This window comes from Neolamprologus brichardi, chromosome 16 (genome assembly GCF_056152115.1).
Source record: "Neolamprologus brichardi isolate AB-2024 chromosome 16, ASM5615211v1, whole genome shotgun sequence".
In the NCBI taxonomy this organism is placed as follows: Eukaryota; Metazoa; Chordata; class Actinopteri; order Cichliformes; family Cichlidae; genus Neolamprologus; species Neolamprologus brichardi.
In genome coordinates this window covers 18,549,468-18,573,880 of record NC_142119.1, presented here as the reverse complement: position 1 = coordinate 18,573,880, position 24,413 = coordinate 18,549,468, and the positions used below count along the sequence as shown (strand labels likewise).

The window sequence follows — 24,413 nt, the reverse complement described above, 5'->3', positions numbered from 1 at the left end:
GAGACTGTCAATGGGCCGGTAATTACCGCTGTTTATACAGGTTTCTGCTTTAGCAATTTAGATATCCACAAATCTCTCTGTTTCTTGCACCCCAGTTATATTGGAAGCTGCGTGGCATCAAATGAAGCACTAGAGGATGTGGGCCGTGACTACTCTAATTGTGGTACTATTGGTGGGGCTGGTGCTTTGAAAATGAATTGAGCTCCATTTGCTCCTTTGAGCAGTTACATTACCAGAAAGCTGTTATTGCACATACGTTCTGCGAAGGAGCATTTCTATTAGCTCAGCTGAGTCCAAACAATTGGGTGAAGAGGTCGAAGACTGCGCATCTACAATACCCAAACTCTCAGCGCACGTCTGTCAAGGTTAAGTGTACACACAGCTTCTTGCACCGAATTACTTTGTTTCATATTTGGCAGTGTTGTTGAAGAAAATTGCTGAAGTAGTTGCAACTGCAGAATAAAGAGATGAATTCAGTTCACCAAATCCTTGCCGATTGTGACGTTTTATCTTTCTTTTATGTCTTTCAGAACTTTTCCGTTTATTTCTTTTATATTTCACCACTTTGGTTAACCATACTGACTTTACCTTCGCTTTATAATTCAATTCAATTCAATTCAATTTTATTTATATAGCGCCAAACCACAACAAAAGTCGCCTCAAGGCGCTTCATAGATACAGAGAAAAACCCAACAATCATATGACTCCCTATGAGCAAGCACTTTGGCGACAGTGGGAAGGAAAAACTCCCTTTTAACAGGAAGAAACCTCCTGCAGAACCAGGCTCAGGGAGGGGCGGGGCCATCTGCTGCGACCGGTTGGGGTGAGAGAAGGAAGACAGGATAAAAGACATGCTGTGGAAGAGAGACAGAGGTTAATAACAGATATGATTCAATACAGAGAGGTCTATTAATACATAGTGAGTGAGAAAGGTGACTGGAAAGGAAAAACTCAATGCATCATGGCTTTATACATAAAAGAGAGGTCAAAACTCTATAAGGAAATCGGCAAAAAAGTTTAAAGAGATGTCTGATATCTGAAGGAGAGCAAAAACATTTCAATTTGCTCTAATATAAAACAGACAAAAAGTAACAAATGCAGAGATGAGAGGAGCTGAGAAAGAGTTGTGCGTGAAAAATGTAGTAAGTAATACCTCATTTGCACTCCACTGACTGGTTAATGAATGAGCCATTGTAGGTCATAGGATCATATTTTGCTCTGTGAATGAAAAGTAAGGGCTTCTGAACAAACACTCTCTGATAACTCAACAACTCGACAGCAGGTGTGAAAGTCCACTCTTTCTACATGGAAAGACACTGATGCGGACTGTGCCGAAAATTATCACTCATCCTCCACCATCAGAAAGTGCTCTCTGACATCCCCCCGTTCACCCCAAGTGGCATGTTTGTGTTGGCCGATGTCTATGGATAGATGGGGTCAAGGCAGTATAACCTTGGAGAAAACAAATATTCATGATCAATAAGAGCTTTATTCCAAGCATCTAAATGATTCTTATGTCTGAAGCTGCTTTTCCTCTGCTTATTTGCCCATGCAGAAAAGCACTTTGAAGATTTATGCAGACTGGGTAAAAGGACATTTTAAAAGACTACACAGTATCACTGCTTTCAAATGTCATGTAATCATAGGTTAGGGGAGAGTGCTGGGCACCGAGAGCTAAGTGATGTTACAGATAATGAATTGCCTCTGAAATATAATACATCGTAAGTATGATTCTTTGTTCCCAGCTCTGTACACCAACTCTGTACAATTAAAGTTATTTATCTTTCTCGTTTTTTTTTAAGTTCATCAATTATATTGTGATACACTTAATGTCCATAAGAGGATGATGTATGATTGGTCTAATTATTTCTTATTCACCATGCTTTCTAAAGCATATCAATTTTGTTAATACCATGTAATTAAAACACGTCAGCGTGCTACAAGTTGCTGGCTGTATTAATGACTATGAAAATTATTTTAATTAAATAGCCAATTATAGAAAAATCCTAACCATGAGAATTGACATTTAAATGAATTCAATTTAAATTGCTTTTCAACATTGTTTTATCAAAGCTTTATGGGGTGAATAAATTATTACATCAAACAATATACTGTGTCATTGATCATACACAAGTCCTGTCCCATATCCATACATTTTCAAACACTTTCCTGATGCCATTCATCATACGGGGGGGTGATTACATTTTGACATAGTCATTTGTTTACCGCAATCTCATCCACATGTACTCTACTTCTGTGTACTTTTAGGAAAACTGTGTTAACTGTTTATGTTACTTAGTTAACCAAATATTAGGCCACAGAGAGCTTCATTCATGGGGCTAATTTGAAAGTGTTTCTCCAAGCTGCCACTACTTAGGTCAGCAACGCCTGAGGAAAAAGTCGAGACACTTCTTTTTTTTTTTTTCGAGACACAAGTAAACTTTCTAAAAACCATTTCTCAGAAGCTGAGAAATGGCTTCCTTTGAGATTGTGTTAAAATACATAATTTCACATCAGGTAAGGATTTCACTTTTGCGCTGAATTGGATGCACAGGATATTGTGGGATGCCCTTCACCACTTCACGGATACGTTTTTGTGCTATGTGGCTGTTTTCGTAACTGGATACAGACACATCCAGTCTGTTTAAAGGGCCTTTGTATCTAAAACATCATACACATCCGGTGGTGCCTTTTAATACCTATTAGACCACTCAAGCTCATATAGTTTCCCATTTTTTTCTGCATACTCTTAATGAAAGTCATTTTTCAGACATTACAAGCGCCATGATTTGCAGTTAACCCATGCAAACAAGAGAAATAGTGGGCAAACTGTTGTGACATTCATTGTATATAATGAAATCTTAATATGGTGCATATTTAAGTGAAAGGTTAGCAACATAAAGGGCAAATGGATTGCCTGGCAATGAATTTTAAGCAGCTATTGATTTTACACTACAAGCTACCTCTTCCCTGAATGATAATTTTGAAATGGCACACTGCTTATCTTAAAGCTGATCTAACAGGACACAAGGAATACACAAAATATTAAGGCAAATACAGACAGATAAGCAACAATCTTTAAGATGTGCAATACATAATAAGTGCTGATGTGCTCACCAGAATGAAACTAAATGAAATCCAACTAATGGGAAATACATTTGTCTCAAAAAGTTCGCGAAAACAAAAATAAGAAAGCCGTGACATATATGTATAGTATACTTTATATCATTTATCTTACAACCAGTTTGATATTTAGAAATCTCGGGTAGTTGGGAAATGCATTACAAAGAATTTTATAGTGATGTACACAGTATCCAAATGTCCCAGGAAATCAATAATCGCCTGCCATCTTTTAAATAAAATAACGTCTGATCTAAAATAATCCGTACATGATTTAGTGCCCTGCATAAACTGATTGATTTGTTAGGAAAGGCAGGAAGTGAGGTTTTCCACCTCATGATGTACCTTAGTGGTTGGAAATAAATGTACAGTTAAGTGTATATGAGCTGCAGCAAGACACTTGTACATGGACTTGACCCTGCACATTTCTGCAGTGCTGTTATTTTCCTCCTCTCTCTTATCTTTCTTTCCTGCACTTCCTGGAGTTTATGGCTTTGTGTTCTTACCGGATTAACTTCAATAGTTCAGTTCTAAAATATTATAATATTGTTTAATATTTTAAATCTTTCATTTCTGAGGTTTTACCTTTAAGCGCATGAACTTTTTAACCCCTAACCTACATGACATTTTTTTTAAATATTCACCTGACTCCTGTGAAAAGTGTCATGGGGTTTGAGATGGACAGTACATAAAACTGAGTGGATGCACTTAAAGTGAAAGATGATATAAAGCTGTTGGAAATCAATCTTTACTGTCTGACTTCAATTTACAAAATTACCAGAAAATATGCTACTTTTATGTAATCTATACATTAACTTTTTAACCCGTAACTGACATGACAGGGTTTTTTATATATATACATATTTAAAAGCTTTATATGCAATTAACTGCATATATTTCTTACAAAAAAAAATATTTCACAAGACAAAAAGTTACAGCCACTTTGGATGTGCACATAAAAAGACCAAACATCCTTCCTCGCAGATAGAGTCGGTTGAACAGTGATTCATATTGGCGTGCATTCTTGGAAAATATGACAAAAATTACCAAAAAATAACGTGCGAATTAAAAGGGTTTTTTAAGCGTTTGAGGCTTTTTTTTAATAAAAAAAAATTGTTTTAGTATTTGTACGAAAATGAAAGCAAAAGTTAAAAAAAAACATTACTCAACTCTTGATCGCCATAGGTGAAGTGAGCTTTGCATTAATGTTGGCAAAAGGGGATTTAAAAACTATTTTTTTAAACAGACGCTTTTCTTTACAACTTATGATCCAGCATAAACGTATTTACTTTGGGCAATGAAATCATTTAACAGACGTGAAACGTGCGAGCAGTGGCCGGAGCCCAGTTATCTCCTCTTCAAAGGCTCCCACTGTCCCCTAGCTCCTCCCTCTCTGTACCGTGTGACAACAACAACTCATCCACAGAGCGGAGCTGCACTTTTCAGCTCATTTTCCTCCTGTCATTCCTCCTCCTATCTTTGATCATTGTCCCGCCGCTCGCCCCCCTCCCCAAAAGAAAAAAACCTCACTCAGCACGCCTTTTTTTCGGTAGCTCTTTTTACTTTCCAACTTATCTGAGGAGCTAAACTCTCGTGGATTCTTTCATTTGGGGGTATCTCGGCAGGCTGGGTTTTCTACTTTGAACTTCGGCTACTCTCTTCCCCTCTTGTAGGTGACCATGGCCGTACCGGCTGCTCTGATCCCACCAAACCCTCTGGTCCCACCGCCTCCAATCTCGACTCCTTCCGCGACGACGTCCCCGCCGTCGACAACTTCATCACCATCTCCATCCCTGGCCCCCCCATCGGGACCCGGACAGAACCTGTTCAGATCAGAGCTCCTCGCAACCAGCAGCCCGGGCATCCCGACCCCAACCGCGGCTCTCCCCCCGAGCAAACCCGTGTACTCGACCCCGTCGCCTGTTGAAAACATACCGCAAAACAACGAGTGCAAGATGGTCGAGTTGCGCGGTGCCAAAGTCGCCTCTTTCACCGTGGACGGCTGCGAGCTCATCTGCCTTCCTCAGGCTTTCGACCTGTTCCTGAAGCACCTGGTCGGCGGACTGCATACGGTCTACACCAAGCTGAAGCGGCTCGAGATCACGCCGGTGGTGTGCAATGTGGAGCAGGTCCGCATCCTCAGAGGGCTCGGCGCCATCCAGCCCGGCGTGAACCGCTGTAAACTCATCTCCAGAAAAGACTTCGAGACCCTGTACAACGACTGCACCAATGCGAGGTTAGTAGCGAGCTCTGTTGTGGATTTTTCTTTTTCTTTTTGGGGGGTTTAAATGTCCGCACACACGGCCGTGCGTAAAGGCGCAGAAGCTAGAAAGGGGGAGACATTTCGCCATTGCAAAACAAGCGGTCAGAGTCGTACGATTGTCTTAGCCGAATTTAATAATTGATTCCTACAAGGAGTGTGTGAAAATGCGCGCGTGTGTGTGTCAAACTCCATCCCAAACGCCGAGGCTGGTGTGTTTGGGCAGGAAGAGACCGGCGCACTTCACCAGTGGTAAAGAGAGAGGGGGGAAAAAAGTTAAGTGAAAGTTTTTTAACACGTGCAAGGCAAAGCTGTGCCGTGATGGATAGCCTGTCTCCCTCTGAACAAATGAATCGATAATGTAGGCTACACCCTGGTTGAGTTTCACAGTGCTGTTGAATAAACTTTCGCTATACAGCTGCCACCACAAAGATACAACTACAAATAAGAGCCTCTCATCTTTGCTTTTTTTTTTTTTTTAAACTTCAATTTCTGTTTAATTTTAGACAGCTTTTAGCTCAATTTTATTTTTTTAATGACTGAAATAAAACTAGGCTATGCCTCATTATATGTCCTTGCCACAGGGGGTAGCATGATTTCAATTAGAACTCGAGTTTTCAGACAGTAAACAAGAAGGAACCAGAGTATTAAAAAAATAAAAGGGCCAGCTTTTTTCTTGTGTGATTTTTTTTCACCCCACTTTAGTATTGATGACATTTCTCAGGGAGGTTACAGTGCACTAATGGCCTTCTTTTCTTTTTGCACACTGTAAGTGCTAAGGATAATTCATGAGAGCACTCAGTTATCTGTCTTAATTAAACATACTTGATTTCACTAAATCAAACGAGGCAAAGGACTACGAGTGTTTAAATAAATACATTAAACCATTTTGACCGAGTCAGTTATTTTTGGAGTTTTTGTTAAAAAAAAAAATCTTAAAATCAGAGTGATTTAAAGAAAAGATCAATATTTGATTAAAAGCCTTTAAAAAAAATATTATTATCCTGTTGCTCCTAGCTTTGATGTATCGCTCAGTCTCACAGGATGGTTCAGCCTGGTCAAATTTACCATCTTACCTGTCAGTATGATTGATTCCATATTGATCTCCTGGCTCTAGAAATGAGCTGGAAATGCAAATATGATGGAAAGGCTCACATCAGTTGGGGAGGGGAGGAGGGGTAGCAATAAACACTTTTGAGTCTCAGTTTTTAAAGCATGCATCCTCTTTTTTTTTTTTTTCCTTTTTTTTGTCCCCTCCAGAAAAAACCCTAACCGTGTGAGGTCGAACTTAATTCAGAGTTTCGGATGCAGCGTGCAAATATTCACACAGACGCGTACACACAAGTTGCTGCGCAACCATGTTTTTTCTTCTTCTTCTTCTTTATTGCCAGTTTGTGTCATTAAGAAATCCACATGTGTTAACATTTAGTATATTTGAAGCCTCAAAGTGTTGCTGTAACTAAAAAGGTACATGTGGGGAAAAAAAACCCAGCAGAAAAACAAACAAACGAAAAAAAATAAATCAAATAGCACGCACAGCACTGTGAGGAAGGCTGAGAGTGATGTTATTACAGTGACGAGGCTGCTTGTCGTGCACTTCAGATGTTTAAATTTGTGTTACAGCATTGTGTTGCAGTCTATGCTATCAGTAAACACCCCCCTTTTATTCTCCCGTATAAATATGCTGCAGTCTTATGTTTCCATCCCACTTGCAGTCGTCTCAAAAATCTCACCTGTGCACTTTGGCGCTTAAGCTTCATTTACATAAAGCATCAAGAGAGCAGAGCCCCCCCCCCCCCCCCCAAAACACACACACACTCCAGACACGCACACACACACTCCGCAGAGAGAAGCATACAGTGCGGTGATCCTCCTCTCAAGCCTGGCGTGGGGCTTCAGGTGACAAAGTACGTGGTTGAACTCTCCGGGTTGTCAATGGGGGGATGGCCAGCGATGGGGTTAAAGGATAATGCAGTGCCTCGCGTCGCTTTAATGACGCTAAAGTGCTGGGCTATTACAGGCACATGGACAGGACTGTAATTGTCTCTGAAAGCAGCCAGGTTCTCCCTGTGCTGGGCTGAAATCAATCACTCAGACCCGGCCTGCCCGCCTGCCTGCCCCATTTGGAGAATTACATCATGGAAGAGCGAGGCATCCGCTGGATAAAAGGCTTCTGTTACTTAGAAAGAGTTTGATTTTATTTGCGGGGATGTGTGCTTTGCTCTCCTTGTCGTTGAATAGCTAGTGACAAAATGATCAGGCCGAGTCACGGGGACTCGGGTTGCCCCGTAGGTGAGAACAGGTCCCCTCTCCGAAGTACTTGCTCTCGTTTTATTTCTTTATTTGCTGTTTGTGCTCTCTCCAGATAAAAAGACGAGTTCACCGGTTAACCCGCTCAGGTTACACAACAACAGCCCGCTGCCCGAGATAGTTTAGCTTTTCATCTCTCCCCATTACCACGATGTCACTACTCTTTTTATACAGTGGCAGAGTGATAACAATGAAGTGAATAATACTCCTATACAATGGGCCCTACTTTTTCACATGCTGTTTTTCCCCTCTCCCACAGTCTATTGTGCTAAAACAACACTCGTCTCATTTTGTACACAGTGTGAATGTGAATAGCATCACAGAGCACCACTGCATCCCGCTGTTTTAGTTTTGATGTGGACACAAACAAGCTCCAACCAAATTGTTCCCCACCATGCTTACTTTAGCACAACTCAACAAAAAAATAAAAATAAAAGCAGTGCTGTTCACAAAGGCCGTGTTGGATTCCCCCCCCCCCCCCCTTTTTTCCTGTGTTTTATTAAAAGATTTAAATAATTAGAATTCATTTTCATTTAAAGTTCTTAGTTTTACAGTGAGTGTTTAAACTGTGTCTGCTTACCCTGTAGTGATTATTGCTCATATTTAAAGATACTCGGCATATAGCGATTCTCGGCCCCTTCATTTTCTTAAGGACTCTCGTGCCAGATTAGCCGTGTTCGCTCTTGCGCTCTTGCTCTCATACTGATGCAGGTTCTGCCATCTCACCCCCCCCCCCCCCCCCCCCCCACACACACACACACACACACACCCCTACCTCCTAACCCACCCCAACATTATGACTCTGGCCTCTCCAGGAGCCCTCTGTTTCAGCTACTTGTTTTCCTTTTCATTTTCCCCGCGGTGGGATGAAAAAGGTTCTTATTGCTGTGTGACACTTGAACTCTCTGAAAGGTTATTATAACACTGAGGGTGGGGCGGGAGCGGGACTTGGGGGGGGGGGAGTTGATATCGCATATCTCTCATTGGTGTGCTTTGTGGAGGCAAGGCTATCCGATGCTGGGGCGCAAGAAATACAGCAGTTAATTGACAATCATTGTCTACCTCTGAAGGTTAACCACGCGCCCCAGACGATGTCCCACCGCTGGGAATGCGATGGCTTTTTCACTTACATGCTCCCCTTAAATAGATTTTTACCTGCCTTGTTTCAGTCGAGCAGATCCTCCTCCGAAGTGTCGCGAGTGACAGGTCACGGCGAAAGCCCCTTTTTCCTTTAACAAATGCGTCTAATTGATACTGATATGACAGCGAGTGCTACGAGAGCTATCACCTCTCTTGTTCCTATTTCAAGAGTGTTTATGCCTAAACACACATATTTGCAAATGACGGTAATTGTTTTGTTTAGCGCTCAGTGTGAGCTGCCACTGAGGGTGCCAGCTTGTCTCTCTCCCGCCTCTCTTCTGCTGAGCTCTCTTATAATATATTTGTTTTCTACAAGGCACGGATGTGTTTACAGGTACTCAGGGGAGATTTCTGGATTCCATTCAAATCATTCCCAGTCAGAGTGGGTGCCGAGATACCCGTCACCCAGCAACCACATCCAAGAGGGAGCCTGGGCGATAATAACTTCAAAAACAGAGTGACAGATGCCTGATTAGAGAGAGAGAGTGAGAGGAAGAGAGGGAGAGGAAGAGAAAGAGAGAGAGAGATAGAGAGAGATAATGGTATACAAAGCTGTTTAAAATACAAATCTATTGAACTGCTTTCTTGAAAGCCAAATTGGCCCTCATATTGTGCTTTGCTACTTTATTGAAGCAAAAAAAAAAAAGAAGAAGCAGCGTTTAAGGTTCTTTCTCGTTCTTTCTCTGCTTTTTTTTTTTGCATTTTAATCCTTCAGTGGGGCTCTGCTAAATTTGATTAGGTACAGTACATGTGCTCAAGTCAACTGTGCAGTTGGCAGATGGTGGCAAGGTGTTTTTTTTTTTTTTTTCTCTTCCCGCAAAACAAATAGTCTCCTTGAAAATCAGAATTGCTTTATTGACTTGACATTCACTCAGTTGGAACAAGAGCAAATTAAAACATTTTGTTGTTTGTTTTTTTGGGGGAGAAGGGGGTCCACGGAGAAGCTCAGTTAACAAAAAAGTTACATTACTTCAAGTCTTCACTGCTTTCTGGGATCATATTTCTATAGCTTTAAATGAAGTGGGAGGCAAGATTGTGGAAACCACAGATTTCACTTGTTAGAGAGGCTTTGTTTGACACTGTCTAATGTCATTTGTGGATTTAGAGGCTATTTGCATGGCAAAGAGGCCTGTATTGTTAATTTGCCTGTTGGACGCATTAGTTGTCCATGCTCCTGCCTTATTTGCATGCCTTTACTGGAACAGCAACAGCGGTTTGAATTACCAATTAATTCCTTTGCGAAACGAAGTGGCTTAAAATCTCAACGCCGACGTCCGTCAGGTCTTTCTGCATTGATCAGCGCGTGAAAATGATTTATTTGCTACGTTCCTCAACCATAGACATGCATTAGCTTTGATTTTTTTTCCCCTAGACTTAAGCTGTTTAAAATCTCTCCATCTATCCACGAGTAATCTTGCACATTAAGCTCGGTTTGATTTTTTCCTGATGATTTTTTTCACCTGTGAGTGATTGTCTAACACGCCAGCAATAGATTTGGGGTCATGCTCATTTCCATTCTCCTCCGTCCTCCGTCACAGCTCCCCAGCTCGTCTTTACTTACGAGCTCTTTCGCATTACAGCGCATTTAGGGAGCACAGCGGAAGTCACAGACGCTCGTACCAGGATGTTAAATGCTACTGACAGAAGTTAGAGGGAGCAGATGAGATTTCCTGATTGGAGGAGGAATGCAGGCCTGTGCCTGGCTCTGTCTAATATGGTCACATAGAGAAATTGATTTTCCTCAGAAATTAATTAATTTTTCATATAGCCCAAAGCTGGAGTTTAAAAAAGAGTGCACACTTGCTGGTTTCCTATTTTCCCTCTTTTTTAAAGAATTATTGCCTAATCATATTAATACTTTTGCCCCAAGGATGAAAAGATAATTGTACAAATGCATTTGGAAATATGTATCACTGAGTATTTATGATTAAATTATGCAAATAACTCCGCTCTCATCCTTCGTGGGCCCAGATTGTCTAATTAGGATTGATATGGCGAATAGATGTTGGGGAATCTGAATACAAGCATGTCCAAAGAGCAGAAAATTGAAAATGACAAGGCTGGAATCCTTAAAAAGTCTGTTGGTTTTTTTTTCTTCTTCCCCCCTCCTCTCTGTCTAATTCAGCGTAGCTGTATCAGGAGTTAATTTTCCCCGGCTTCATTTCTCGTCTGAGCTGACAGGAAAAGGAATCCATCAGGGAAGCAATCTCAGATGGGATTCCACAAATTTCCTCTCCTTGTTTTTTTCTCCCCCTCTTCATTTTCGTGGAGGCTATCGGGGATGAATCTTCTCCTGAGTAAACATGCAGATGTTATTCCTCCAGTGTCAATGTTTTTGGAGCTCTTTTGCTCAATGCAGTACTCCTCCTTAATAATTGGAGGATATTAAGAGAAGAAAGTCCTCCAACAAAAAGCCCTTTGTACTTTTTTTTTGGGGGGGGGAATTTCAAGTAATGCTCATCATATTATACAGCAGATTTTTTCATTACAGTGGGAGTAAGGGCTAAGAATCTGCACAAGCCGTCTTTTGTCCGGCATAGAGCAATTTAAATTAAATTTTCTTTTTTTCGTCTCTTTCGTTTTTTCACGTTTGATCTAGAATTGTGAGGAGCTGGTCAACTAATCAAAAATTAATTTCATAACAAAGTTAAATTTCTCAAATTCATGTCTAAATATGTTCAACATATCTTTAAAAAAATAGGCACACAAAAGAATTGTGCCTCTAAAAAAAAAAAAATCCTAGCAGGAATGCTTAACCGCAGACAGACAGCCACTCTGCAATGACTCTGCTATGAGCCAACAGTTACATGTAATTTAACAACAGCCGTGTTCCTTGCTGGGCTCAGCGGTACATCACAGAGAAGAAACCGGGGAGGAAATGACATCGCTTTCCACTCTTTTTCTTCTTCTGTTGTTAGCTTCAGATGAACAGCAAAGCACAGGAACGGCTCCAGTGCCTCCAACAGTATCTATTAAAGGGCTGATTGTTATCTAATCTTTACCTGGCGCTAGCTGGAAAAGCCCTGAAGCTAATGACACTTGAGACTAGCAGCACATTCTACGGTGGTTCAAAGCATCTGCTCAGTCAATACCTTGCGATTAAAAAAAAAAAAATAAAGCATCCCCACAGCTATTTGTGGGAATTTGAATTCACTTAGACACCAGAAACACTTTATGCAGTCAATTTGTTGCGTTGAATTATCGCGAACAGTGTGGATAAAATAAGCTCCCTGTTGAGCCAGCTGGCTAGATGCTAAGCTTCTCTCATGGCTCTGGTTTTTGGAGTTTCAGAAACTCTTGGGGATCACAATCTGCAAAGAGGAAATGAAGAGTTGTGTTATTTTTACATTTTTAAAAACACTTTTGCCTCACTTGCTGCGATTATTTGCGAGACCAGTGCATGATATTACAACTGCCACCCTTAATACATTAATAGGTCATATCTAGACGAGACATCTAACAACAGAGATTGATGTGAGGCGCTGCTTGACAGATTGCTCCAGATCTGTCTTTCAAAAGATGAGAGAGAAAGAAGAAAAAAATCACCATACGCTCGCTAATAAATCTGCCCAATCAAAAAGTGGTTGTTTTTTTCTATTTACTTAGGGTACCTCTATTCTCAGTTTCAGTTCTCGCCAGTTCAAAGTGAACCGTGCACAGCTCCGTGTGCTGTGAAACAATGAGGTCTGCAATTCTGGCTTTTATCCACAGAGAGAGCCACACCCAGAGCTGCTTCCTGACGCACACCTGTAGAGGTTATGAACGGGGGTATCAATATCTCCAGGTCAACACATTTTCATCTAACACTGACATCTCTCTCTGCCTCTCGCCCCCTCACTCTCTGCCTCTGTGTCTCTCCCCTGTAAGCCTAGTGAGAATATCGGTGGGAGTCTTTATTGGTTGCGGCGCTTGGGTTTCTCTCCTCGCAGACTCAAATGTCACCGTCTCCCTGATGTTTCTTTAAAATCGCCTGTGCCACCACTTGCTGTGGCGCCTGGCTATTATTACCGCCTCTTAAAGAGTGACAGTCGGGTCCTAAGAGACGTGACACAAACCTCTGTGGATGGAGCTGTAGTGCTGCGTCAAGCCAATGCTCCCGGCCAATCAGATAGCAGGAAACGGAAACAGAACCACTGTACACCTGGTAATGCTTGTGAGTTTAGTTTAATACTTCATAATAAAAGATTTTTTTAAAAAAAGCAAGTTGTTCATCGTTATTGGAAACAAATACAGCTTGCACGTGATTGTGATAACTTTGACCATCTGAAGCTGTCAAACTCTGCCTGTACGTGTGCTGATCCCTTGAAAGCGATGCGCTGTAACAGTCGCTTGTGTACGTTGCGAGTAATTCCACAGTAGTGCAGAAAATAGAGTGAGACATGTTCTCTATGGAAACAAACATGGTTATGATAATAAAGCGGCCCTTGGCTGAAATGGTCTGTCCACATATATTAACCCTGTGTGTCTTTCGCATTAGGAGTGTGCGAGCGTGTTCGCCTGTGCGCGAGTGCGCGCTGGGCGCTCCGTTAGAGAGTGTATGTGTATGCGTGTGTGTGTGTGTGAGAGAAGGAGAGTTAGAGTGTGAACGAGAGAGACAGAGGGAGAGAGAGACACCCTCGCACAACTTCACATATGAATGGTCTTGTGTGAAAAGGAGGATGAATTGAGTCAAGCTGACATAGCATGCCAATAAGCTTTGTCTCATTTCCAATGCTGTATTCATTTGTGCCACAGAGAGATTTATTGCATGATTGACAATTATGAGAGGGTGACCTAGTTCTTTGTGACGGAACAAAAATGGTTTTCATCAGTTGCCTTTGCTGTCTTTTGCATTGTGTGTGTGTGTGTGTGTGTGTATATGTGTGTGTGTATGCGATGCTTCTTGGTAAAGAATAGGGATAGCCTCCGTGCACTCAGATACTTTCTCCACCCCCCACCCCCCCAACTATTGAAACTCATGCATTTTTCTAGTAATGGCTTCATATATTTTGCATAGAATCACATCATCCACTATGTCTGTCCCACAGCAGAAAAAAAATGAATTTCCTACCCCATTAAGCAATGTGAGCTGTCCAAATGGATCACGTTAAAGTGACATTTTTACGAATGCTCTTCAATCTCTAACTTTTTTTGGGGTGAAAATGAAAAAAGAAAAGGAAGTAAAATTGTTGTAGCTGTGCTTCAACCTCCCTGGGCTGTGTTGTTTTTTTGTTACTTGATCACCCAAATCACAAATATACTCGTTCTCTTTTTTTCTTTTTTACTGTTGACTGTCAGTAAAAGGCCTTTATTTGTGCCACACGTTTACCGATTCCTTCCCTCCTTTATGGTTGATTCTACCTGTCTATTAGTTGTGTGTTTGTCTGTGTGTGTAGCTGCGCGCGAGTGTGTGTGTGCCCAGTCAAGCTTAGATTACTACGACTGTGAGGAGGAAGTCTCTGCTCCTCCTGGGACTCCTGCTTGACTGGCCCCACAAATGATACAAGCCAGGGTTTAGTTGGGAGTTAATATCCTGCAAAATTGTCCTGCACAGCCTCGGCAGAATGTGGATGATTAAATGACACAAGCATATCAAAAACATTTTTCTCAGACTAGTGGCTGTTAAGTGTCGCGCCGGTGCGGCCCGTCTCCCAAGGTTACCATTAAAAAGAAAGGAATATTCAGAGGGAAGTGGATGTCATTGAGCTTGTGCGTGTGTGTTTGCGCGTGTGCACCGAGCGGTTGCGTGCATGCTTTAGATGTTTCGTGTAATGCCCTGTTTGAGTGGTAATAATATCTCAATAGGATTTCAGGGTCTCATTGAGAGGTTTGGTAGAAGGTTGAGAGGACATATGCTAATTGTGCCTGAGAAGACTCGTCGCTCTCAGAAACATATCCCACTAGAGTTTTCCTTGTACACTGCACGCCAGACTTCCCCTAGTGACAAAAAAAGAGGCTTGAGGCTCCAAAGCGATCCATTTTATCCTTTCTTTTTCAAAGGATGCAATGCTTTGTTTTAACCTCCGCAGGAAAGGAGATGAAAGGCAGCGTAATAAAGCCGAAAGGTCTTTCTGTAGTTATCAAATGGCCTTTCACTCCTGACCTTTAAGATGCCACAGTAGGAACTGGAGACAATGCTAGAAATACAGATCGGATTTCAAAGATCAAACACCTCTTTGTATAGTTTTACTTGCGCGGAGAAGAAAGAACAACCTTTCGCAGCACATCATTTGAACTTGGGGAGGGGGGCGAAAAAAATAAAAACAAGAAAATATTTGGGGAAAAGAATGAACAGCCTTGTCAGCACCTGCACAGATCAAACACTTAAGAAGTTTAAGTAGCGCAGTGCTGAATTGAGTTTTGAGGCATTTCTTTACTTTTTTCTTTCTTTATCAGATGCATTTTGTCACAGAAATGGGCTTTGGATGACGAGATTTAGAATCACTCGAGGCTAATCTCTTGAGTGGGTCCGGATCTGTGAGTGTATAAACACGTATTTACAATACTCTTTGACGTGTAATGCTTTTTCCACAGCATAGTCATTTATTTTTCCTAGCAGTGAACATTAATGCCTAATATTATCTGAACCGATGCCTTCCTACAACAATTATAGAGGCCAAATCAAAAGGCAAGCTTTTAATGCATATTTTTTCCGGAGTACTTACTGAACTCGAAACTTTAAGCGCATACGCAATAATATAATCATCTGCCATTATCACGGACGCGCTACAGCGTTGTGGACATGTGATGCTGGAGGTTTGGGATCAGGTTATTTGAAATGACAAGCTGCTGCACTGCAGTGACAAGCCTACAATATCCACCAGCCCATTTTTTTTTTAAATAACAACTATAGATGGGCTGACTATAGAGACTGCTAATCATGCTCTTAGATGTACGGTGTTATCAGGATTTGTGATGGCACCCAGCATTCCTGTCATTCTCGACATTCTGCGTAGGGGCACTCACAGTCTGAGCGCAGAGTGTCAGTGCCTGCGGACCCCGGAGGGCTCTGTGTGAGCGTCCCAGCCGAGACCCCGCTGGGCCGGGCCTGTTGACAGTTCTTTGGCACTGTTGTCTCAGCAGGAAGACATCAGTTGGAGCAACAGAGAGGCTGTGGATGAAGGCTGTCTGGTCAGCAGCGAGAATGGAGTTGGAGAAGATTAGGCTTCACCCACGGGTCATTGTGTTCCCATAGCAGGCCCGAGCCCGACGGCCCCGGTATTGTTAAAGGGAAAGGTCAGGTCCAACGACCGGGCTAAGCCTATTAAGCAACCCGCTCGCCTTCTTCCTGGAAACCTGACTGTGCTTTCTCTTAACTACTGAGCAGGGGGAAAAAAAATCAGCTTTGAACAGCTGAGGTCGGCCATATCCTGATGTGAACTGGAGACCGCTGCTAATTGAAAAGAATATTACGGTATACTGTTATGGAGACATTGCAATCAGGCTTCTAACACCAGGCAGCAATTTCATACTGGATGTTTCATTTTCTTTTTATAAAGTGCCACTAATTGTTTCACAGAGCCCTCCAGTTGGTATGCTGCGAGGCACACGTGTTAGTCGGCTGGAGGTTTGCTGACAGATCCTACCAGTGTCGAACAAATCCTCACATTTATATCCTCTCAGTACTAAATGCTTATGTACCGCATTCATAAGGTCGTCTGAGCCCTAACACACTCCCATAAGTCTCCTTTAGCTGTAGTGATGGCTGGTGTCAGGGATGTCTGCTGAATGAAAGGAAACACGGGCAGATAGCGTTTGATCCGTGATGGAGATGAGTCCACATAGGAGAAGAGCTGGTGATTAATAATGGTGCATCTGGGTAAAAAGGATGTCATCCCCTGGACGTCTAATGAAAGCTCTTGAACATATCTGGGAGAGGCGATATGTTGACAGTGGATGATGCAAATGAGGCTAAATGTGAGAGGAAACCTGAAATGAATCGCCCCGCCGTCTCGGTGTCGTTTGTGTGTGCGTGCACGCACATGTGTGCGTGCGCCCCGACTAGCAGCCAGCCGTTTACGTCGTACAAAGCTCGGTTTGACACTCTCCCTCCTTTGTCTCAAACTGCTAACTGTATTTAATTTCACATCTTATCGGGCCGGGCTTTGTCTGTCTGTGAGTCTCTGCACAGTGGAGGCGACCCCCAGAGATAAACTCTGTCAGGCTCTGGGGTGATTTATTAAATTCTGATTTCTGTGAAGGACTTTAATGTCGAGGGGGTGGGAAGAGCGAGGAGGGTGGTGGATGGGGGTGGGTGGGTGAGCGGGAGTGGGGGAGAAAATATGTCGCAGGTGTCTCTGCCAGCTCCGGGCACTGTTCTCTCTCCATTACCAGCATTGTTAGGTATAGAGGGGCCGGAGAAAAGAGAGAAGTAGGAATCTATGCTGAATTTCCTGTCTTTGTTGCGGCACTGGGCTTGTTTTTCCCCTCTGTTCCAGGCCTGAACAGCAGTATCAAATCTTACATGTTTGGACTGGAGATGGCAAACAGCGTGTGGAACGTGGGTCAGATTCTCCGAGGGCTCGACCCAGCTCCGTTTAACAGTTAGAGTTACACACTGATCTTCCCTTGGACACCTCGAATGGGGCTCTCACCAGCTATACAAATCTATTAGGGTAAATCCTCTGCCCTCGTCGGTCTCCTTATCTCCTCATATATTCGAATAAAGCCCGATGTCAAGACTTGTGCCGCATTTTTTTGACGAGTTCAGCAGATTTTATGGACAGCTCTCGCGGCCTATCTGGACCCAGAGCTTGGAAATTATAATATTTTCTTCTTAAGCACACTTCACAGGTCAAATGTGACTGTGCTGATGCTCAATGTGTTAATTTTAATATCATTTTATTCATCTCGAATGCATCAGCTCCTCCCTCTTGAAGCCTATTTTACATTTCTCTTTCATATCACCTTAATCTAAATTGATGCGTTATCATACATGGATCTCAGAGGAGGGGATCAAATAATGGCTGTCAGTGGTGCATGGTGAACTGTTTTTGAACATAATTTGGTCCTCTACATTATGGAACATGCTTTCAAGCGAAGTCACGAAGGTGCTTTTCACATGACCCTTCCTTTGTGAGAATTGTTTTTAAACAGAGCTCTAAAAGTGATGTGTTTCTTCCTCTGATATCTCTGAAGCAGTCTGATCAAAAGGTAATATCGGTGAGGGTGCTGCTGGTTCTTGTCGTCGTCTTCTTTCTTTTTTTGTCTACGTGACACCTCGGTTCTCAAAAGTGATGGCTGCATGGTAAAGAGTTGTGGATTCTATATATTTATTTATTGCTCGTACTGAAGAAGTTAATAGAAGAATGTGGGCTGTGATGCGTGAAGGGCTGCATGGGACAGGACTTCTCGTCTTAGATGCAGAACTATAGAAAGCCCGGCTGAACACATATATCAAGCCGCACAGACGTGCGGATGCACAACTACCCACACATACCAGCGCTTTATATCAAATAGTTTACCCCCTCTCTTTCTTTCTCTTCCCATTTTTCTTTTCAAACCGGGACATCTCCCATTCTCAGGGTAGCTATTAAATCAAAACTAGAAGATGAGTTTGCAAAAGCCAGAAACTCAATTCTCAGCTCTACTTGTGCTTCTGCAAAACTAAACCATCAGACCACAGCAGCCCCTTCCTTCTTGAAAAAACCCCATCTTTGTAAGATGAGTTTAAATACACTTTTTCCTCTCACAGAAGCAGAGTTTGTTTGACCTAGTGTGCAAACCCTGGTTAGCAGGTTTGATTGAGCGGTGCCGGGGATCTTAGGGCCGACTCCTCTGATACCTACATCTCCCTGTCTCCATTGTTCTCTGCGAGTCAGCATCTTTTGTCTTTGCCACTGATTTGTCTTTTGATCTGTGCGAGTGATTTATCTGCATGGAATCGTTTTTCTCTCTGTTCCCCCTCAGGAAATTTGGAATGAGGCTGGCCTAACCTTGCCAGGGCCAAACAAAGCCCGAGAGCTGATCTCATGTATTTTGATGCTGTTTGTGAAAACGACACACACACACACACACACAGTGTTCAGACTTTGAGAGGGGTGAAAAAAAAAGAGGGAAGAGTGAAAAAAAACCCGCCCCGATGGTGTCCGTTGTTTTGTGTTATTCTCCAACAGATGTAAGTACCTTCAGCACAATTTCCATTTGGAAGTGACATGTTTTTCAAACTCGAAATGATTAAATGGTAGTAAGTGGATTTAAGTGGACACTTCTCATGCAGGCTACTAGACAGCTTTTATACAGAGACCCTCTGGGAGCGCAAACTCCTGCTCGCTGAGGCTGAGATCACCAGGTAGGGCTAAAAAAACGAGCCCCCCCTTCAGCCACCCGATGTCTTCCAACTGCAACAGTTTTCCCCTCTGTTTGCCTGGTTAAGAAACGCCAGAGGTTGAGGTGGGGTTTGGGGGTGTGTGTTTGGGGGGGGGGATTGGAGTTGACAACCCTGAGGGGGTTTGAGCTGTTTTCCTTGTGTGCTTCTTTTTTCTTTTTTTTTCCACCCGCCCTCATGTGCAGCTGTTATAGCCTTCTCCCTCCTCCTACCAGCTGCCAGTGAGAGAGAAAGAGAGAGAGCGCGAAAGAGAGACCAGGAGAAAGACAGGGAGAGAGAGTGAGAGGGTATGGTGGTGGTGGTGGTGGTGGGAGTAAACATAACCACTCAACACCTGCTGCCCGGTGAAGAGAAAAGGTGTGTGCAGAAGAGAAGAGGGGGGGATAGAGATAGGTGGTTAGGGAGAGGCGACATGAGTACAAAAGCAGAGAATGTGTTAATGTGGGAGTGAGGATTGTGAAAAAACAAAGATTAGAGGAGAGGCAGGTGGTGTTGGTGGTGGTGGGGTGTGTATATGCAGGTAGGCTACAGTATCACAGTCTAAACATTTTCTAAGTGCTCCCTTATGCGTGAAATGCGGTTATCTTTAGCGGTTATCTTGGAAAGAACGAAAAAGAAAGAGAGAGAAATATATAAATAGATATCTTTGTTCCAGAGGCTCCAGATGTTTACGTGCTTTGATCAGCACTGTTTGTGTGAGGCCGGCGGTCCGAGCCCCGTTTTCTCCGAGATCTCACAGAGAGGGGAAACTTTTTTCCTCCGCAGCCCTTAATTGCTTTTCCATCGCCGCCCCGTCACCGGCGTGAACGCTTCCACGTCCGGGACGGCGGTCGGAGAGCACGTAACGCCGGGGAGAGCGCGGGGTTTGTTGCGAGCGTGTTTACACAGTTAATGTTTCGGAGATAGCTTTCTTCTCTGCGACGGTTTACTTGTGAATTTAACAAATACTATCGGGGAGGGGGGGAGAGGGCATATCGCTCGGGCGCCGGAGATAACGATCAGCGGCAAAAGTTTGTGCATGCAAAGGTATTTGATTCCTGTCCAGAAAATGCAAATACAGTTAAAACAAATGAAATAAGCAATCTTTTTAATCAGCCATTTTTTTTCTCAGTATCAGACAAGTGCACAGTCCCTCCCCCCCTCCCTCCCCAACCTTCCCATCCCTCACACCCTCCTTGCCCCGTTTCTTTTGGGACCGAATTGTCAATTGGCTGACATTATCTAAACAAGAAATATTAAAACTAATTAAAGAAATGTCTCTGGAAAATCTTGATAAGGCTGAGGTTATTTTTTTCCCCTCTCTCTCTCTCTCTCAGTCTGTGACTGCTGCTCTGTGCTCTGTTAGGAGACTTGCCACAGGCTTGTCTGCGCAGAGGAAGTTATGAAACTCCTACTGCCATATCATTTGCACAAGGAAGTTTCAGCCTGTTCCTCTGGCTCTGTTGACTGGAGTCCATAAAACAGCTTTATTAAAAATGACACCATTCCACTCTGTATTTGCTCAGTGGCTGCTCATCTAGATTAGGTCACATGTTGCTGTGTAGTGTGGCCAACAATAGGCAGAGTTTATGACAGATAGCAGCTGTCTGGGCCGACTACGCTGCGATAACATATTGCATACAGTACATCTCTAAATCTGCTGGCCTCTCGTTGAGATAATCTGCTTCTGTTTTCAACAGAAAACTGTCTCGACCACAATTCAAAAGCAAGTCAGCACTGTTCCAATTTCCTGTAACCAACTGCACAGTGATAGTAAATCATGAAGCCGAAGTGACACGGCAAATGCTGTACCAACTCGGCAGCGTTTGAGGCTACTTCTGAAGAATTGATGTAACACCCTTACTTTGGATTGCACAAGTTGAATGCTCGAGTTTGAGAGTGAGGAAACACATCGAGGTTTCTCAACCAAAGCATAGTTTCATCTTGATAAAAAGCCCCAAAAATCTGCACGGTCGAGAAAGCCTTAAGTGCCTGCGACATACGTGCCTGCTCGCAGCACACAGTGGCGCTTGCGTGCCCGTGGATGTATATCACAACAGCACAGAGGGAACGCAGAAAGGGAGGGGCGGGCATTCGGAATTATGTTATAACTGCCTCCTGTTTAGCTTTTTCCCAGAGCCCCAGGCAACTGGAAGGCATCAAGGACACCTGGGTGCAACTTTATTAAAGTATGAAATGAGAGGTCAGTGACGCGACGGTCCCACACATGACATCCTGCTGCTGGCCCTTTCTTCCCTGCCTCCTCCCCTCAGCCCAGGGCTCTGATGACTCCGCTATGAAAGTCTGTTTCATTAATCCCCCTGAGGGACCCCTCAACTGCTCTTTCTGCCGCTGATACAAATTTAATTCCTGATAGGTCTGTTAGATGGAAGCCACGTCTATCAAGGCTTTTAATTAATGTGGCACTACTCTCTGTGTATCGCAGTGTTTATCTGAAATTCATGACCAGGGCGAGGACGGACGGGATTGTTCAAAGATGGCTTGTTTTCCCTTTTTGGTTGAAATGTGAATTTTAATTAGACACGGTTGTTACTCTAAGGGGTTGTAAAAGGAGGCTCTGTGCTTGTTACAAGGAGGCATGTGTGCGCATTGTGTGCGTGTGTGCGGCTATGTGTGAGTGAGTGTGGTGTAGCTGCGTGCTTTATGTATTCACTTACTGTCGCACCTTTCCAGCATGTTTATTTTTCTTTATTAATGCTCAAGTATTTTGAAGGAAAACAATGTTTTGAATAGGTTCTCAGGAAACTACCTACGAAAGTGCAGTCGACTAAATTCTTTGGGCTTCACTGTAAATCCACAGCCTGACAATGGGCTGGCCTGACAACTGTTTGTATTGGCAGGCTATTTCCAGCCTAATAGCCGTACAGTATCATTGTCAGCCTCTTATCATGGCAGCCGCAGCCCTTTCTGACACGCCGACACCTCAATGGTATGTGCGCGCGTGCACGTGTGCGTTAGTATGTACTTGTTTGTTTACGGACAGTGCATATCTGTTCCCCCCCCCCCCCGTCCAAAATGGGTTTGTCTAAGAAAAAGCAGCGAGGCCCAATAAGTTTTTTTAACCCCCCACACCTCCTGCCTCATACTTAGCAGGCTTGCCCCTCTCTGTGGAAAAACAAAAACAAACAAAAAAAAAAGAGTCCAGCTCTGTCCTCGTTCTCTAAAAGCATGGGCAGAGATGAGGATTTTGATGGGAGATTATCATTTCTGCTCGTCTTATTACCATTTTCTGTTCCTCCCGAGCCTCTTTCGTGTTAAGGCTAATTTGTATGGTGTCCTTAATGGTTGTGTTTGGGTTAGATCCGACTACCACAAAGCCTTTAATTGTGAGGTTTAACATTTTGCAATTAAAATCTCCCCCGTTATTGCTCTGAGGAACGAACGAGCCCTCTTTGATGTGCTTTAATCAGCCGAGATGTATTGTAGTTTAAGAACCATAAAGATGGCAGATACATTTCTGATTTTAAATTGACACACTCTTCCACCTTTGAAGATGATAGTTGTGTCTTTTTTCTTCTTCTTCCTTCTTTTTCTTCTTGCTGGCATAAAGCAGAGAAAGCTCAGTCCCTTGAACCCCACTCTCAGATTCTGGGGCACAGATCTTTATCTGCCGTTCTAAAGTGGCCAAACAGGATTAGGAAGAGGAGCGCCTCTGTTTCACCGGGACCAAGGAAGCGTACACGATTCACAATTCACCAGAGCCTGACTAAAGATCTTAGATGCACACTGTGACTGTATCAGCTGTTGTTTTCTCACCTGTTAGAGGAGCTTTCAGGCATTCCCTGCAAGACATGCAGATGCGATCAAAAGAGCACACTCCAGGAGAAAATTTTCCTCTGGATGTTTTCACTTTCTTTCTATTTTTTCCTTTTTTACTGCTAATTTTCTGTTGCACGTTATAGCAAAAGCTGGAGAATGTAGATTATAGTAGCTCTCTCCTGAGGTATCCTTGTTTTGCTGTATTGTTGTTGAACAAAAAAGCTCATTAGGATGGGGGGGCGCACAAAAAAAAAATAATTCTTATTCGGGAGGGGCGGGTGGTGGGGGGGAAGAGGTGGCAGTTGGATGAAGGCTGATTGGGAGCATCTGGAGGCTGTTTTTCAGAGGACGTAGCCCTGAGTGAGCAACCCTGGCATTTAAGTACGACTCGCTCCTAGAAACTAAAAATCTCCCAGCAAGCAAATTAACGGGAGCAGGGATTTGGTAATAATGGAGGTTCTCGGCTTTTGTTTCACCGTGACAGATGGACAGTGTGTGCTCAAATTGAATTCGGCTTTAATTGCATTGTGGCGTTTATAATTTATCTGCTCCACAGATTTTGTTTACAGGTTTATGGGGTCTTGAAATGCATGTTTGCTCTCTTTTTCTCCTCTCTTCCACTTTCCCCCCTCGTCCCGTGTGCGTGTGCGAGCGCGTGCGCGCGTGCCCGCCTGTGTGTACGTGTCGGCCAGATCCTTTTTCATCCTCCACTACAGCGGGATAAAGGACACTGTAATTCTCTGAGAGTGTGGTGTTCATTACCGTAGCAGTTTGCCCTCCAGGGTGAATGTGTTCAATAAGCGAGATTGTCTTTTTTCCAATATACACTTAAACGGTATAAGATTGCAAATGTAAGCTCTGTAGTGGCCGTCTGCTCCAGTGCTCAGTGTTCAGATTATTTGGATCACTTGGATAGGTGAGCATATTATAATTAAATATCTCTTCTTTTGAATAACTTGTTCACACGGACACCGGAACATGCATGTTAGCGGGAAAGAGGGTCACACAGGTGCATATATGTGTATATATCTATATATATATATGTTGAAGTGCATCCGTGTCCAGGTGGGATAAGTGGCTGTTTCTGTCCCTTCTATGCAAATATAGAGACACATTTGTAATTTCTCAGAGACACACCAGCGCTGCAGCTACAGATAATATATCAAGTCCGACACGCTAACCTAGACGAGCCCTGGACGTGAATATAAAGCCGCTGCTTTGTCTCATTAATTTGTGCAATCTTTTAGCTTTCTTTCTTTCTGTAGACCTCCTGCAGCGTCCTGCAGTGGCGATAAAGATTATATGCTTGTCTCCTGCTCCATCTAGCTCTTCTCTCCTCTCCTTATCCTAGCCTCTGCCACCCTCTAATTGATGCACCCCTGCCAATTTACACTTCAGCCCTGGCTCTGACCCCTATTAACTACCTGGCCTCACTCTCCCAGGAAAAGCACCGTGTTCAGGGAGAATCCTCCTCCCCCAATCAACTCCTCTTAAAGACTGGCGCTAAACACATTTTCA

General features: G+C 43.2%; 1 protein-coding gene across 2 annotated transcripts in view; it reads left to right on the top strand.

Annotated features, from left to right (window-relative positions):
- The first annotated feature begins 4,560 nt into the window (after positions 1-4,560).
- The window catches only part of dachd (dachshund d), a 92,822-nt gene continuing 72,969 nt past the window's right edge, over positions 4,561-24,413 (top strand). For both annotated transcript variants that reach the window (XM_006788162.3, XM_087829777.1), the window contains exon 1: positions 4,561-5,356. In XM_006788162.3, the coding sequence (XP_006788225.1) occupies positions 4,800-5,356 (557 nt within the window). In that variant the 5' untranslated portion in view covers positions 4,561-4,799. The remainder of the gene's footprint in view (positions 5,357-24,413) is intronic.